This window comes from Entelurus aequoreus, linkage group LG01 (assembly GCF_033978785.1).
Source record: "Entelurus aequoreus isolate RoL-2023_Sb linkage group LG01, RoL_Eaeq_v1.1, whole genome shotgun sequence".
In the NCBI taxonomy this organism is placed as follows: domain Eukaryota; kingdom Metazoa; phylum Chordata; class Actinopteri; order Syngnathiformes; family Syngnathidae; genus Entelurus; species Entelurus aequoreus.
This window is the reverse complement of record NC_084731.1, coordinates 89599624-89618466: the sequence shown is the minus strand read 5'-3', so window position 1 is coordinate 89618466 and position 18843 is coordinate 89599624. Positions and strand designations below refer to the sequence as shown.

The following is an 18843-nucleotide window of genomic DNA, read 5'->3' as shown; positions in this document are numbered from 1 at the left end:
AGTTTTAATGTTTTTAATTTAATAAACAGAGCATTGGTATGGTCATGATAATCTGCATAATTTACAATTCTAATCGCTTTCTTTTGAAGTAAGAATATAGATTCAATGTTTGTTTTGTAATTGTTACCCCAGATTTCGACACAATAATTGATTGATTGATTGATTGAGACTTTTATTAGTAGTAGTAGTATTAAGATAAGGGAGTACGAAAGAATTATATAACATGATAAGAGCCTTTTGATTTACGGAGTTTTTGATTTTATGTAACATAGCAATATTTTTTGCCATCTTCGTCTTAAGTATATTTATGTGCAGTTTACAATTTAATTTATCATCTATATGGATTCCCAAAAATTTTGTTGAATACACCCTTTCTATCTCCATATCATCAATTCTTATATGACACTGTTTGTTATTTTTCCTATTTCCAAAAATTATATATTTTTATTTATTTAGGTTGATTGATAGTTTATTGGCATCAAACCATTGCTTTAGTATGTGGAGTTCACTCTCTACAGTCCCTAAGAGTTGGCCAAGGTCTTGCCCAGAACAGTACAGACTTGTATCATCAGCAAAGAGAATACAGTTGAGTTTTTTAAAGATTTTACAGATATCATTAATGTACAATAAAAACAATTTTGGTCCCAGTACAGAACCTTGGGGTACTCCATGTGTTATAATCTTTTTATCTGAATCTACATTATTCATATGCACGTACTGTTCTCTGCCACTAAGATAACTCTTCAACCAATCATGAGCAAGACCTCTAAAACCATACCTCTGCATTTTGTTTGAAAGCAATTATGATCGATGGTGTCAAAGGCCTTGCTCAGGTCAATAAAACAACGCCAACAACAAACTCCCTCTTATCAATTGCAGTGGTTACCTCCTCAACTAGTTCCATCACTGCCATGGAAGTGGACCTGTTTGGTCGAAAACCGTATTGGTGTTCACTCAGTTGAAAATAATAAGTACATAAGTACAAAGAAAGTACAAAACAGCGCCAATTCAAAGTAACTAAAATAGAATGCAAATATATATAAAATAAACAAAGTGCAAAGCCATAGGCTTTTTTTTTTATTGATTGAAACTTTTAAGTAGATTGCACAGTTCAGTACATATTCCGTACAATTGACCACTAAATGGTAACACCCGAATACGTTTTTCAACTTGTTTAAGTCGGGGTCCACGCAAATCAATTCATGGTACAAATATATACTATCATACAGTCATCACACAAGTTAATCATCAGAGTATATACCGGTACATTGAATTATTTACATTATTTACAATCCGGGGAGTAGGATGAGGAGGGTTTGGTTGATAACAGCACTTCAGTCATCAACAATTGCATCATCAGAAAAATGGCCATTTCCTACACTGTTTCAATGTCCGGACATTGAAACAGTGTAGGTCTGACTTGGTAGGATATGTACAGCGAGCAGAGAACATAGTGAGTTCAGATAGCATAAGAACAAGTATATACATTAGGAATACATTTGATTATTTACATTTGGTTATTTACAATCCGGGGAGGTGGGATGTGGAGGGGGGAGGGTGTTAGTCAAGCTGGTTTGGTTTCTTTTAGGGCGTGCTGATTTGACAACTACATTTCCCACAATGCATCGGTGGTCCCCGGAAGCGTCTACGTGTTTTCGCGACTCTCCAGGAAGCGTCATAAAGAGCTACACAAACCACCCAAGAAAAGTTGCTTTCCCTCAGGTAAGGATAACAACAAAAAGGTAAAACAACGCAAAAAACGAAACGCCATTGTTCAACGGCTTTTAAGCAATCGTAGGCATCGCATTATGTTGGCTTACATAAAAACGACATGGCCTTCACATACTGTGACTGTTGTAGTTAGCAGAAAGCTAAGTGTCTGCTAGCCAGTATAATATCAAATGTGGAAATAATTTCCTTTTATTTTAATAATTCGGTTGAATAAAGCCTCTCTAGTTGGAAATTGTCGAACATGTGTTGACTCAAAAGGGGATATCCAGGCTTACAGTTAATCAAATAACAATACGATACATGTAAGATATATCGACTAATATCAAGCACTCTATCTAAGTTGAGTTACCATGGTACGTAAATATCAGCTTTCTACGGTGGCCCTTAGGGGCAAACTCACAACAATACACCATCCATCCACCCACATGAAACAAAAAATGCAAGGGGAAATACTGCCATAACGTTTCTGTTTTGGATGGCCCTGTGTGTGTTGGGCATGTTTAGCATTTATCTTTTGCATTTTGTTCTGATTTTGCAGAGTTTATGTGATTGCAGTATTTGGTTGATGGTGTTTTTGGCATTGGGTCATTTGGTCATTTCATGTTGTTGCCCCTGTTGACCATTGTAGTTTTTCATTACCACAACTGGTGTACACTAGTCGACGATAGAGCTTTTAATATGCAAAATACGATAAGGGTATCGCAACTGGCTCACCTTTACAGGTACTCGCCCCTGCACCATCTGTGAGCCTCTGGCTTTTCACTCTAAATTGTCTATGAATGTAAAAAGGGTTGGGTGCATCAATACAAATGTTACATTTGGCGTTGGGTGTTGTTGGTCTGGACCCCAGGATGCAGAGACAATGGAGGTAGCACAGGTAAAAATGTATTTGGTGGCAAATAGGAACTAGACGTAACAAAATAGAAGTCTCAACACAGGAAATAACAATGGTGCAAACACAGGCAAAGAACTGGAGTTCATGGCAACAAATATTGACAGTAACGATACTAAGTATATTATAAGTATACGGTCGATAATATTGTGGTTAGATTGAAATTTATTTCTTATCACAAAACCGTTTTTGTCTTTTTTTATTGTTCACAAACTCAGTAAATAAGACTTTAAATGATTTAAATACAAGCCAGTAGTAGTGTTTGCTTAGGTTTAGCTAGTTTGCACTATTGACTTAATTTTGTATGTAAAAGGAAATCATTTGAATATTTAATTGTTATTGTTACACAACCATCCTGCGCTTTTGTTTGAATGTAATTGTGATCAAAAATGTAATAATTCATTAATCTTGAAAAGTCAAAGTATCAGTACCAGCATTGATATGACCAATACTGCCTTGTAAATTCTTGGTATATTGAATCTATACCCAAACTTGTAGTATCGCTCAAAACTAATGCAAAGTATCCAAACAACGGAAGTATAAATGTTTGTTACATTTTAACAGATGTGTAGATAGAACCATGTTACAACAGAAAGTAGCCAGATATTAACAGTAAATCATCAAGTAGATTGATAATAATTTTGATGAAATAATCCATCCATTTTTTACCGCTTATTCCCTTCGGCGTCGCGGGGGGCGCTGGAGCCTATCTCAGCTACAATCGGGCGGAAGGCGGGGTACACCCTGGACAAGTCGCCACCTCATCGCAGGGCCAACACAGATAGATAGACAACATTCACATTCACACAAATACAACTGGAAATTATGCAGTTACCTCATATTCAGCAGTCAAATTAGGAGCCTTTGTAACCTGTTTTGAAAGGATTCTATTATCATTTATATGCAAAATAATATATTGTGACATATATCGTTATTGCAAGAGACTGGGATATATATTGCGATATATATTTTAAGCCATATGCCTATGTGTATACTAACTGCAGTACTGCTGTTATTTTTTAGAGCGATGTTGCCAACCACCAGCCATCACAGCAATGGTGCCCCTGGTTCCAGAGATGCCGCTCGTCACACTGCGGGCGCCAAACGCTACAAGTACCTGCGCAGACTGCTACACTTCAGGCAGATGGACTTTGAATTTGCCCTGTGGCAGATGCTTTATTTGTTCACGTCGCCACAGAGAGTCTACCGCAACTTCCACTACAGGAAACAGACCAAGGACCAGTGGGCCCGGGACGACCCTGCTTTCCTCGTCGTGCTCAGCGTGTGGCTATGTGGCAAGTCGGCCGTTGTTTAATGATTGTCGTTCCCATGTGAGGCGAGCAAGACTGATCTTTTACTGCCTTCTTTGTCTATCACAGTGTCAACAATCGGCTTTGGCCTGGTGCTGGACATGGGCATTCTTGAGACATTGAAGCTGCTGTTGTGGGTTGTCTTTGTGGATTGCATAGGAGTCGGACTCCTTATATCAACCCTCATGTGGTGAGTCACAGTCCTATGTTGTGTTTGCCTGGATTCAACTTCAATGGTGACCATTTTGGATCTTTACAGGGTGATAACAAACAAATACTTGCTGAAGAACCCAGGTCGAGATTTTGACGTGGAGTGGGGTTACGCGTTTGATGTTCACCTCAACGCTTTCTACCCGCTCCTCGTCATTCTGCACTTCCTGCAGCTTTTCTTCATCAACCGTGAGTAGATGCTCTCTTGTCAGTGTGAGTAAATGATTTATACATTATATATTTAATCTCTGTTTGTGGTTATATTTTATTCCAGATTTGGTGGTGATTAACTACGACTGGTTCCTGGGATACTTTGTTGGGAACACACTGTGGCTTGTAGCCATTGGTTATTATCTTTATATCACCTTCTTGGGGTACAATGGTGAGTCCCTTTCCTGTTTGAATACACTTCAGCGGATGTGTTTGATATAAATTAACATGAGAAGAAACAGTCAAAAGATCTAGAGCAGGGCTTTCTAAAGTGACACATTTTACAGACAAAATAAGCATACCTCAGATTAGAACATTACACAAAAAAACAAAAAACAGAACTCGCCCAAATCTCCTCCAAAATTGGGACTTTTTCGAGTTTTCTAAAGCCCTCAAAAAGGTTTTGGTTGGTGAAATAATCAGAATAATATTAATAAATAATACAATTTTAAAAAATACCTCAAGGGTTCAGATTATATATTATTAGGGATGTCCGATAATGGCTTTTTTGCCGATATCCGATATTCCGATATTGTCCAACTCTTAATTACCGATATCGATATCAACCTATACTGATATATACAGTCGTGGAATTAACACATTATTATGCCTAATTTGGACAACCAGGTATGGTGAAGATAAGGTCTTTTTTTTTTTAAATTAATAAAATAAAATAAGATAAATAAATTAAAAACAATTTCTTGAACAAAAAAAAAGTAAAACAACATAAAATCAGTTACATAGAAACTAGTAATTATTGAAAATGAATAAAATTAACTGTTAAAGGTTAGTACTATTAGTGGACCAGCAGCACGCACAATCATGTGTGCTTACGGACTGTATCCCTTGCAGACTGTATTGATATATATTGATATATAATGTAGGAACCAGAATATTAATAACAGAAAGAAACAACCCTTTTGTGTGAATGAGTGTAAATGGGGGAGGGAGGTTTTTTGGGTTGGTGCACTAATTGTAAGTGTATCTTGTGTTTTTTATGTTGATTTAATAAAAAAAAATAATTTAAAACCCAATACCAACATATATCTCCATCCATCCATTTTCTACCGCTTGTCCCGTTCGGGGTCATGGGGGTGCTGGAGCCTATCTCAGCTGCATTCGGGGGGAAAGTGGGGTACACCCTGGACAAGTCGCCACCTCATCACAAGGCTAACACAGATAGACAGACAACATTCACACTCACATTCACACACTAGGGCCAATTTAGTGTTGCCAATAAACCTATCCCCAGGTGCATGTCTTTGGAGGTGGGAGGAAGCCGGAGTACCCGGAGGGAACCCACGCAGTCACGGGGAGAACATGCAATCTCCACACAGAAAGATCCCGAGTCCAGGATAGTGCATGTGCCTCACAATACAAAGGTCCTGGGTTCGATCCCCGGGATCTCTCTGTGTGGAGTTTGCATGTTCACCCCGTGACTGCGTGGGTTCCCTCCAGAGTGTACCCCGCCTTCCGCCCGAATGCAGCTGAGATAGGCTCCAGCACCACACATGTTTTAGAACTATGATGACATGATTGATAGGTTCTTCAAATTTAAAGGCCTACTGAAATGATTTTTTTTTATTTAAACGGGGATAGCAGATCTATTCTATGTGTCATACTTGATCATTTCGCGATATTGCCATATTTTTGCTGAAAGGATTTAGTATAGAACAACGACGATAAAGATCGCAACTTTTGGTATCTGATAAAAAAAGGCTTGCCCCTACCGGAAGTAGCGTGACGTAGTCAGTTGAACATATACGCAAAGTTCCCTATTGTTTACAATGATGGCCGCATGAAGTGAGAGAGATTCGGACCGAGAAAGCGACAATTTCCCCATTAATTTGAGCGAGGATGAAATATTTTTAAATGAGGAAAGTGCAAGTGAAGGACTAGTGGGGAGTGGAAGATGCTGTGAGAGCCGGGGGTGACCTGATATTCAGCTGGAAATGACTACAACAGTAAATAAACACAAGACATATATATACTCTATTAGCCACAACACAACCAGGCTTATATTTAATATGCCACAAATTAATCCCGCATAAAAACACCTAGGTGTTTGTTATGCTAGCTCCTAGCTACTAGCTCGAGCTAGTTATAGCTCGAGCGGGTAATATGGACGGTATCCTGTATATATAACCCGCCAATACAATTCAAACACCTGCATAACACACACACTCACTCAGCCCAAACAACCGTTCACCTAACCCAAGGTTCATAAAGCTTATATATTTAATCAAAGTTACGTACATGACACGCACGTACGGGCAAGCAATCAAATGTTTGGAAGCGCGCGGGTGGGACCTGATATTCAGCTGGGAATGACTACAACAATAAATAAACACAAGACATATATATACTCTATTAGCCACAACACAACCAGGCTTATATTTAATATGCCACAAATTAATCCTAATGCTAGCTCCTAGCTACTAGCTCGAGCTAGTTATAGCAAGCGATCAAATGTTTGGAAGCGCAGCTGTGTACTCACGTTATCGCAACTGTGTATCCAAATCAAAGTCCTCCTGGTAAGAGTCTCTGTTGTCCGAGTTCTTCCATCTTGACTGCATCTTTCGGGAATGTAAACAAAGAAGCGCCGGCTGTATACGTGTTGTTGCTGACTTCCCTCGCAAAATAGACACTTCGCACCGACAACTTTCTTCTTTGCTTGCTCAGCTTCTTTCTCCATAATGCAATGAACAAATTGCAACAGATTCACCAACACAGATGTCCAGAATACTGTGGAATAATGAGATGAAAACAGAGCTATTTCGTATTGACTTCAATGGTGTCCGAATACTTCCGTTTCAATGATTGACGTCACGCGCATACGTCAACCCTCAGAGGCGTTTCGAACCGGAAGTTTAGCGGGAAATTTAAAATTGCACTTTATAAGTTAACCCGGCCGTATTGGCATGTGTTGCAATGTTAAGATTTCATCATTGATATATAAACTATCAGACTGCGTGGTCGGTAGTAGTGGGTTTCAGTAGGCCTTTAATGAGCTGTCTTTTAAGAGTGTCCTCCTGTCTCCTTTGTTCACACAGTTCTGCCGTTCCTGAAAAACACGGTGGTACTGCTCTACCCCTTCGCCTTGCTCGCCATCCTCTACATCCTCTCCGTCTCGCTGGGCTGGAACTTCACTCAGGGTCTCTGTTGGTTTTACAAGTACCGAGTCCAGTAGGATCGCTCGTCTCCAGTTTGCACACAGCGTCAAAGTGACAATGGACGCCTTTGCAGGACTCTCAGTAAACCGGGACAGTCGCTCGAACGATCGCGACTCTTTCAACACTCCCGTTTCCTGTTTGAGTTGGACACGCCCATTTGTACTAGAAACAAGGGCGCACGGGGGCTTCAGTTCTTTTTGTATGATTTGTAAATATTATTCTGGCAAGTTGTAATATATATATATATATAAACACAAAGAAGTGCTTCAGAAAAGTCAAAAATCTACTTACTGAAGTAGAAAAAATCAGAGTGTACATTCCACAGCGCTTTCAATAAAAGGTTTTATTGACTTTCAAAATCCAAGATGGGTTTTTGTTGTGGGAATTACTTTTCCGCAATTCTATTCCAACAATTAGTCTGCATGCATCACACAACAGTGTGGAATAGCTAGAAGCTCAGCGATTACTTCAGTGCGTTCATCAGCAGTTGCTTAAACACCTCAGCGTCTATTTTCTTCAAGATGGTGACCTTGTGCTTCTTGTGCAGCGCGTCGATGTAGTCCAGGACCATCATGCCTCTGGTGTTGCGTCCTTCCAGCTCCACGGTCACAGCCACCTGCACCAGCAAGACCACAGACATTTTCATCCTGTCGTCCTCTGCTACTGTTTTAGAGTGGTCGACAACGGTGTTACCTCCTCGCTTTCTGTCACCAAGTTGTCGCAGATGGCCGCGGCCACAGCGTAGGTGTCGCAGGTGTTGAACATGGATCCTGCCACCATCTCCTTTTGAAAGCGTTCCGTCCGCGCCATCTGCAGTGTTGCCAGATCAAAGATTACAATTCTTACAGCTGCTCTAAATTAGAAATGAATTGTGGCTAATTGAAACCCTTGTGCACCTTTTAGGGCCCAAAACGGGCAGTACATGTGTTTCACCAGGGAGTTTTTCATACAAACAATTCAATACTTTCTCTTAAGAACTCTTTCTGCCTCATTGACTCCCAATATATTGTATTTTTCGGACTACAAGTCGCTCCGGAGTATAAGTCGCACCGGCCGAAAATGCATAATAAAGAAGGAAAAAAACATATATAAGTCGCACTGGAGTATAAGTCGCATTTTTTGGGGAAATTTATTTGATAAAACCCAACACCAAGAATAGACATTTGAAAGGCAATTTAAAGTAAATAAAGAATAGTGAACAACAGGCTGAATAAGTGTACGTTATATGAGGCATAAATAACCAACTGAGAACGTGCCTGGTATGTTAACGTAACATATTATGGTAAGAGTCATTCAAATAACTATAACATATAGAACATGCTATATACGTTTACCAAACAATCTGTCACTCCTAATCGCTAAATCCCATGAAATCTTATACGTCTAGTCTCTTACGTGAATGAGCTAAATAATATTATTTGATATTTTACGGTAATGTGTTAATAATTTCACACATAAGTCGCTCCTGAGTATAAGTCGCACCGGCCAAACTATGAAAAAAAACTGCGACTTATAGTCCAAAAAATACGGTAACTGTTATTTTTTTTTTACTGACTATATATTATATTACTATGCTTTTTCCTTAAAAACAAATGAATCTCATTCTCACCTATTGAAAAACTGAAAATATTATTTTAGTGTAATTGTGCCTCGAAACCACCAGATGGCACCATAAAAGGAGTATAATTTTTAGAGCTTTGATGAGCGTAAATGAAACGTATCTTGGGCAGGTATATACAATACAGGCCAAAAGTTTGGACACGCCTTCTCATTTAATGCGTTTTCTTTATTTTCATGACAATTGTTGCGTCAGACCAGTTCTTCCTCCAATGGAATCTAAGTTACTGGTCAATCCCAAGTTCTTTCGATGACATATATGCTGAGTAAGAAGGACCATCAAGACAGAATTGGAATATTTTCAAGTTTTACTAAAGCTTTCGGAGATCATCTTAACCAATACATTCATATCGGCTACTCTAGTTGATCTGACATTCAAACGGAAGAGCCAACTTCTTGCGCACAAAGAAAGCCCCCATCTCCCCCCTTGCAACACTGATAAGGAGAGAGAAGTGGGGGTTGTCTTCACATTCCAAGGGTGAAGACACTAACCAGGCATCTGAAATGTCGAAAGAAACTGGTAGAATATACAAAGGAAAAGTACTAGCTACTCTAAACATGGCTATGTAAAAAGAAATAACTCTTAAACACATATGCATCCTCCACACTATTTACATTGTAGATTGTCACTGAAGGCATCAAAACTATGAATGAACACATGTGGAGTTATGTACTTAACAAAAAAAGGTGAAATAACTGAAAACATGTTTTATGTTCTAGTTTCTTCAAAATAACCACCCTTTGCTCTGATGACTTTTCCGCACACTCTTGGCATTCTCTCGATGAGCTCCAAGAGGTAGTTTTCACTTCACAGGTGTGCTTGAAGCTCATCGAGAGAATGCCAAGAGTGTGTAAAGCCGTAATCAGAGCCAAGGGTGGCTATTTTGAAGAAAGTAGAATATGAAACGTGTTTTCTGTTATATCACCTTTTTTTGTTAAGTACATAACTCACATCTCACATGTGTTCATTCATAGTTTTGATGCTTTCAGTGACAATCTACAGTGTAAATAGTCATGAAAATAAAGAAAACCCATAGAATGAGAAGGTGTGTCCAAACTTTTGGCCTGTACTGTATGGTAGAGATATATAAAATGAAATAAGTCCTGCCTACTTTCTCTCTCATTCTCACTCAGTTGGCACTGTAAAAATAATCCTTTATTGACCCCGAAAAGGACAAGTGCTAGAAAATGGATGGACTACTCAAAATCAATGTCATGAATTATTGCCCTATTCAAATATTTTACTCTGCAATTTATTTTTTAGAAATTATTACATATTTAGTTTTTTCCCATTATAAAAAAAAGGTATTTTTTGACAAACAAAAAGCTAAGAAAAACATACAAATCAATAGATAGATCTGGAGTTGTTATAATATTTTAAGCTTTGAAATTTGAAAAAAAAAAAAAAACTTTTATGAGCGAATCCAAACGTGTGCAAGGGTTAAATCTGCACGCATATTTTACCTTGCGGGTGTGGGCTGAGATCCTCTCCATGAAACGAGCCTTTGGCGTCTTTTGGGCCAGCCATGTGTCACAAAAGCTCTGAAGCACACAAATACATTCTTTGTCAAAGTTCTTTGTACTGTTTTTTGTTGCTAAGCCTTTTCGAAAGGAATACAAAAACAAAAACAAGTTTTTTGCAAATCCAAGAAGAGCTACACAAACGCCACCTTAATACCTTTCTACCGGGGTGGAGCAACAATTGTGGGCCCCCCCATCCCACCCTAAACCTAAACGACACACACTTGTTATGTTTACATGTACTCAGAAACTAATTACTACCTGGATTTGGTTAAAGCCAGCTTTTACAAACACAACCTTGATTAGGTTTTTGACTTTTAAAAAATGGGGTTACCAAATCAGTGGCCTAGTGGTTAGAGTGTCCGCCCTGAGATCGGTAGGTCGTGAGTTCAAACCCCGGCCGAGTCATACCAAAGACTATAAAAATGGGACCCATTACCTCCCTGCTTGGCACTCAGCATCAAGGGTTGGAATTGGGGGTTAAATCACCAAAAATGATTCCCGGGCGCGGCCACCGCTGCTGCCCACTGCTCCCCACTGCTCCCCTCACCTCCCAGGGGGTGATCAAGGGTGATGGGTCAAATGCAGAGAATAATTTCACCACACCCAGTGTGTGTGTGACAATCATTGGTACTTTAACTTTAACTTTACCATATCTAGAACGTAATCTAGATCAGTGATTATAAAACTGTGGTACATGAACTACTGGCTCCATCTAGTGGTACGCCAAAGAATCACTTAATTAAATATTCAAACACAGTGTTACTGTTCAAACTGTGTGTAATGTTACAGTGAACAAAAATATTAAATATACTTGCGAAATATAACCTCTGCCTTGTCTTTAATGAATATTCAGGCCTACTAGGCTATTGTATCATATTGTTGGTCATTATGGTTGTACTTAGAAAGTAAATTTTTCTGAGGTGGTACTTGGTGGAAACATTTTGAGAACCACGACTCTAGATTTAAAAAACAGCTTGTGTTTTTTTGTTTGCGCTAACAAATTTAATATAAAGTGCCCGGAATATGAATTAAAATAATCATATAACATTATTTATTTATTCATTTTTCATTTCATTTTTTTTTCATTTATTCATTTATTTCAGGCAATGACATTTAATAAAAATAAAGTACAAGGTAGACAATACATAATAATATAAATTAATATAATGCTATTTAATTATTTATTTATTCATCCTTTTTTACTTATACATATGTCAAGTTTTCCAGTACTTCATAGTGCAAAATAGAGATTAGCTGGTCCACGTACATTTATCATCAATGGATAATACAGATCATAATAATAAATCATTATTATTTTGATTATATTATCATTAGTGCTCCTCTTTCTTTAAAACCCAGTGATGCTTGTGTTTCTAACTTTAATCAAGTATCCTTGAACGCACCACAGTTATGGACAATGAGATGCAAAAGTGAAAGGTGTAATAACTTTTTACGCTGCATGTCTATTTTTTACCTCTTTTCTTACATATTTAAATGGCAGAAGCACATCTTCAAACTTTACAAAAGCCCAACCTCCCCTGCCAGAAAAATAAATATTATAATTTGATAACTGATTACCGGTATAGAGATATATATTTTGTTTTGTTTGCAGTGATATCTTACTGCAAATTACTATGAGTTATTTATGGTAAAGCTGGATTTTCTAATAGTACAGCTAATATTTAATATTTTTTAGTTATTTGTCCTGTAAGACTTAAAAAGAGGGCTATTCTTTTCTTTTAGCCTGATTCTTCTTATAGAAAAAAGTCGTTTTACATCATTCAATTATTATTCATATCATTTAATTCAAATGAAAAAAGTCCCACGTCTCACCCAGGGCAGGCTGTTCCTGCAGCTGAACTCCCAGGAAGCGATGGTGGTTGGACAGGTGTAACAATCCAACACGATGTAGGCGGCCTCCGGGTCGGCCAGGAAGTTGAACTCTCCACACGGCGTCGTGTTCCCTCTGGCTGCAAACGTGGCAAAATAAAAGACGTCGTTCAGAGCCTATCTGGGTTGTAATTGATGACTGACAAGCTGCGTACATTCAATGTTGCCTCCCATGATGTAGAGCCCTTTCAGCTTGGTGGGCAATGAGGGGTCCATTTTGACTGCCAGGGCCACGTTGGTGAGGGGCCCTGTTGCAACCAGGATCACCTGCACACACATTTCAAATGCTTAGTTTGCGTTGTTTGAAAAAGTACGTCTACACCAGGGGTCACCAACCTTTTTGAAACCAAGAGCTACTTCTTGGGTACTGATTAATGCGAAGGGCTACCAGTTTGATACACACTTAGATAAATTGCAAGAAATAGCCAATTTGCTCAATTTACCTTTAACTCTATGTTATTATTAATAATTAATGATATTTACACTTAATTGAATGGTTTAAAAGAGGAGAAAACACGAAAAAAATGACAATTAAATTTTGAAACAGTTTATCTTCAATTTCGACTCTTTAAAATTCAAAATTCAACCGAAAAAAAGAAGAGAAAAACTAGCTAATTCGAATCTTTTTGAAAAAATTAAAAAAAGAATTTATGGAACATCATTAGTAATTTTTCCTGATTAAGATTCATTTTAGAATTTTGATGACATGTTTTAAATAGGTTAAAATCCAATCTGCACTTTGTTAGAATATATAACAAATTGGACCAAGCTATATTTCTAACAAAGACAAATCCTTATTTCTTCTAGATTTTCCAGAACAAAAATTTCAAAAGAAATTCAAAAGACTTTGAAATAAGATTTAAATTTGATTCTACAGATTTTCTAGATTTGCCAGAATAATTTTTTTGAATTTTAATAATAATAAGTTTGAAGAAATATTTCACAAATATTCTTTGTCGAAAAAACAGAAGCTAAAATGAAGAATTAAATTCAAATGTATTTATTATTCTTTACAATAGAAAAAATAAATTTACTTGAACATTGATTTAAATTGTCAGGAAAGAATAGGAAGGAATTTAAAAGGTAAAAAGGTATATGTGTTTAAAAATCCTAAAATCATTTTTAAGGTTGTATTTTTTCTCTAAAATTGTCTTTCTGAAAGTTATAAGAAGCAAAGTAAAAAAAATAATGAATTTATTTAAACAAGTGAAGACCAAGTCTTTAAAATATTTCCTTGGATTTTCAAATTCTATTTGAGTTTTGTCTCTCTTAGAATTAAAAATGTCGGGCAAAGCGAGACCAGCTTGCTAGTAAATAAATACAATTTTAAAAATAGAGGCAGCTCACTGGCAAGCCAGCGGGCGACTCATCTGGTCCTTACGGGCGACCTGGTGCCTGCGGGCACCGCGTTGGTGACCCCTGGTCTACACACATAATTAAAGTTTTAAATATGCGTTCAAACAGTGGCGGTTCTAGTTTCAAGAGGCCCCCTGAGCGAGACCCCCTTTTGGGCAGATTCTCGCAAATAAATAATAATAATTAATAATAAATAAACAAATACATGTGTGGCTTTTTTTTTGCCTTTCAGCCCTGCGGCGCCCCCTATAGAATGCCGTCCTGGGCAAAACTGCAACTGCATTAAAATGGGGGTTAGAGCGGGATTAAAATTTGCAGGCCCCGATTTAGCGCAAACAATTTGATGTCATTGTATTAAATGATTGTATTATTGTGTTATTATTTTACATTATCTTATATTGTTACAAAAATGTGTTTGCCTAAAATATTTGTCATGAGTTTCATTCCAAGTATTGCATAATCATGATCAACAAATTAAAATCACAAAATGCTTCGATGATCTTAAACAATTTTAAGTAAAATTATCATTCTTGTAGTATCTTGGTATCGGACACCGCAATTTGTATTATTGGCCATCTCTGATTAGAAGAGTCTCGATACAACTTTCTACACTTCCGATACGATACCGATATTGGAGCTTTGAGTATTGGCCGATACTGATATTGATCCAATACAATATTAGCACGAAAAAAAAAGTATAATAGGGTTGTCCCGATACCAATATTTTAGTACCAGTACCAAAATGTATTGCAATACTTTTTGATACTTTTCAATACTTTTCAAAATAAAGGGCACCACAAAAAAATAAATAATAATTTTTAGCTTCATTTTGACAGTCAAGAACAATTTCAAGTCAAAGAAAAATTTTAGAAGATTAAAATAAAAATTAAAAAACATTAAACACAACGGGCTTTCCTTATTGCACTAAAAGAGTGATTATTTATATTATTATTTAATTATTTAATTGTATATATTGCATATAGCCTGCCATAATAGGATTAGATTAGAATAGAATAAAAAGCTTTATTGACATGATGCTTTATGATTTATGGTTGCCACTCTTGGTTTATGCTTTAAGAAAAATAAAATCATTCGTACATACTAAAAACAATACTTTGTCTAAAAGTACTCCTAAGACATGCAGCAGGTAAAACACACATTGTTAAAGATAAAACACAATTTGTAGGAATTTGTGAAAAAATGGACTCTTACTAAATATGTCTAGCTTGTGTGCTATTGTGTGCTTAGCTGTTGTGTAGCGGCTAGCTCCTAGTAGCCTTTGCCTAGCATGTTTACCTTTTGTAAATGACCACTGAAATACAAGAAAAGACCAACCTTGTGTACTTATTGCTTAATGTTAACTGGCTGTCCAGCTTTGCACGAGTAAACGCGTTGCCGGATAATCTGATACTTTTTTGCTGATATTGGACGATTATCCGATATATGTTTGGTTGTTTGTCAGTTAGTAAACAACCTAACTCAGAAAGCTATTGGCGGTTTTGATGAAACTTTTAGGACATGTCAGAAATGGGATAAGGAACAAGTGGTTAGACTGGGAGTCAGCAACCCGCGGCTCTTTAGTGCCGCCCTAGTGGCTACCTGGAGCATTTTTAAAAAAGGACTGAAAATGGAAAAAGATAAGGGTAAAATCATTTTCTTGTGTTAGTATGTTTTTTGTTTGAGAACAACATGACACAAACCTTCCCAATTGTTAGAAAGCCCATAGTTTAATATGTTTGTGTGTATGCTTCACTGATGAGAGCATTTGGTGAAAATCGTTTTGTCCTACTAATTTCGGCAGTTCTTGAACTCACCATAGTGTGGACTGTGACGCAACAGTTTGTTTGCATGTAAAATCTTCCACTCCTTCTTTGTCTCATTTTGTCCACCAAAAGTTTTATACTGTGTGTGAATGCACAAAGGTGCGCTTTGTTGATTTTATTGACTTGTTGGAGTGCTAATCAGGCATATTTGGCCAGTGCATGACTGCAAGCTAATCAAATGCTAACATGCTATGTAGGCTAGCTGTATGTACATATTGCATCATTATGCCTCATTTGTAGGTATATTTGAGCTCATTTAATATCCTTTACTTTTATCCTCTTTGTATATAATTTACTTTTGCATGTCTAATGACACATTATCCGTATGTAATATTGGCTGCATTTCAGATAGTTGTTTGTGCACCATGTTGTTCCAGACCACAGCAAACGTTACCCAGCTTGCAAAGATTGTAATAAATCTATTAAAAGAAGACAGCCTGCCGTTTCCTTTAACTTGGACACACACATCTATACCTTTGGTCATTAAAAGCCAGTAATTTCCAGGTGTTATCTCAGCTTCTTAGTAGCCTCTGATTTACTAATGTTTTCTAATGTTGTAAAAATGTGTAGAATAAAAATATTACATTTCAACATTTCTGTCAACGAAGATTTGCTTCAGCCTGCGACACATAGTCATTTTGATAGTAGGCTATTATAGGTAATATAGACACTTACATCATGTGTTGCCTTCCTTATAAGACTTATATAAGACTTTTAAAGTAATTTTGATAGTAGGCTATTATAGCTAATGTAGACACTTATGTCATGTGTTGCTTTCATTATAAGACTTATATACGGCTTTACATTTTTTGTGGCTCCAGACAGATTAGTTTTTTGTATTTTTGCTCCAATATGGCTCTTTCAACGTTTTGGGTTACCGACCCCTGGGTTAGACTTTGGGGGTGACTGGAATTATTTCTATTACGGCATTTTACGGAGGGTCAACTTCTGCGTGTATTTGCAAAATTTGCGGCCCCGCCTCCACCCACAGAGACATGGAAAGTAATTTCATTTGTCCTTTGAGTCGCTGGGGGTTGTTGGTCTGTTTGTTAGCCAGCAACATAGCTCACAAAGTTATGGGGCGTATTTTCATTCAGCTCTCAGGAAATGTTAGAAACAGGATGAGTTACAAGTGATGAGATTTTGGGGGTGATGCGGATCATTCGGGTTGTTTTACTGTCTGGTGTGAGCCGGTGCTTTTCTAATACAGCCTTTTCCAGTCTTTTTGCAACTTTTGTGTTTAATTTAGGGCTGCAACTAACAACTAATTAGATAATCGATTAATCTGTCGATTATTACTTCGATTAATCGATTGATAATCGGATAAAAGAGACAAACTACATTTCTATCCTTTTCCAGTATTTTATTAAGAGAAAAAAACAGCATACTGGCACCATACTTATTTTGATTATTGTTTTTCAGCTGTTTGTAAATGTTGCAGTTTATAAATAAAGGTTTATAAAAAAATAAAAAATAAATAAATTGCCTCTGCGCATGCAACGAATCGATGACTAAATTAATCGCCAACTATTTTTATAATCAATTTCAATCGATTTAGTCGATTAGTTGTTGCAGCCCTAGTTTAATTCTACTGCTTGAACAGTGATTCTCAAACTGTGGAACTCCATGTAGTGGTACGCCCTATTATCACTTCATTAAATATTGACACACAGTGTTACCGTTCAAACTGTGTGTAATGTTACACTGGCCAAAAATAATAAACACACTTGTTCAATAAAATCTCTGCCTTTTATATTCACGCCTACTACTCTACTGCTTTTTTTTAAATTGTTGGTCATTATGGTGATACTTGGAGAGCAAAGTGTTTTCTAAGGTGGTATGAATTTGAGAACCACTGTTCTAGAGTACGCATCGAGCCGAAGAAAATGGCAAATGGCCCCGAGGCCACACTTCGGACACCTCTGCCCTAAACACTGAGGGTATGTCATCCACGCACCTCCCCGGGGTTTTTGTTGACGATGGAAATGATGGCCTGCACGGCGTTCATTTCCTGCAGCAGCTGCAGGCCTGGAGCATCAGGATCGGGGACGTCGCCCATTCCATCCTTCCCGTGAAAGTCTCCGGCCACGTGGAGCTTGCGTCCCAGCAGGGGCTCGTGGAAGCCCGGGTACACAGGGATCTGTGGCACGTGACACGTTCAAGGCGGGGGACGCAGTTCTCTAGTCCGCGTGTAATTCGCTACTCACGTCTAGCCTGTTGCACACTTTCAAGACGCGGAGGGTGTTTTTCAGGACGTTCTCCAGGATGGTGTTGCCGTGCGTGCAGGTGATCCCCAGTATCTCCACTTTGGGGGCTGCCAGGGCCATCATGATGGCCTGGGCATCATCCACCCCAGTGTCCACATCCAGGATCAGCCTCTTCATCATATCTGGAGACGGCACAGGGGAAGAAAAACTCTAAGCCGTAAAAACATGTTCACATACAGTATTTGGTTCCTAATGCAAAACAGTCCTTGGCATGACACTTCCTGAGCTATTTCTGACTGTAAAAAGTGCAGATGGAAAAATGCACCAAGATCAAAGAACAGTCCGCAGAACCAGCAGAGATTCCAGAACCACCTTTGTTTCCCGTTCAAGCAAAAATGTCATGAGAGTGTCGACACAGGAGACAGAAACAGGATGGACTTACCTGCTGGACGACTTTGAACAAGTTTCTTCAGTCTGCTGTTGTCCACAGAATAAGTACCCCCCTCTCTGCTCAATTCCACTTTTTATAACCAGCTGCGGAAATGTGGTTTAAGGTTGCGTAAGGTCAGCTGGTATACAATGTCTGCAATGTCTGTAATGACGGGGGGAAGAAGAAAAAAAGGGGCGTAAAGTTCAAAGTTACATAAGTTGAGAAGACAACGCCTTTTCTGACTTATTGGAGCGGAGGTATGACACACTCAAATTACAGGGCACAGTTGGAGCCCCAAGCACAACTTTGGTTTTTTTGGAGGCCCCCCTGTCCTAAATACAATTTCTCACACTTATTTTTTTACTGTGTGAAATTGAATGAAAACATATTCGTTACAACATTAGAATAAATCATGACTGAAAAGGGGAGGAAAGAAGTATAAGCTTATAAGAAACTGTACAACATTAGCT

The 18843-nt window shown here is 37.9% G+C and overlaps 2 protein-coding genes across 2 annotated transcripts; one reads left to right on the top strand and one right to left on the bottom strand.

Annotated features, from left to right (window-relative positions):
- Positions 1-1596: 1596 nt before the first annotated feature.
- On the top strand, positions 1597-7898 carry unc50 (unc-50 homolog (C. elegans)). Its single transcript, XM_062061103.1, has 6 exons — positions 1597-1722; positions 3647-3918; positions 4003-4123; positions 4193-4332; positions 4418-4525; positions 7407-7898. Exons 2-6 carry the CDS (start codon positions 3651-3653, stop codon positions 7541-7543), a joined length of 774 nt encoding a protein of 257 aa, XP_061917087.1. The 5' UTR covers positions 1597-1722; positions 3647-3650; the 3' UTR covers positions 7544-7898.
- Positions 7851-18540, bottom strand: LOC133658733 (inosine-uridine preferring nucleoside hydrolase-like). The gene is made up of 8 exons (XM_062061092.1): positions 18386-18540; positions 17944-18125; positions 17694-17876; positions 12713-12824; positions 12501-12637; positions 10608-10685; positions 8220-8336; positions 7851-8142 (listed from the first exon to the last, which is right to left on the bottom strand). The coding sequence occupies exons 2-8, from the start codon at positions 18121-18123 to the stop codon at positions 7990-7992; spliced, it is 960 nt and encodes a 319-aa protein (XP_061917076.1). The 5' UTR covers positions 18124-18125; positions 18386-18540; the 3' UTR covers positions 7851-7989.
- Between the last annotated feature and the right edge of the window lie 303 nt (positions 18541-18843).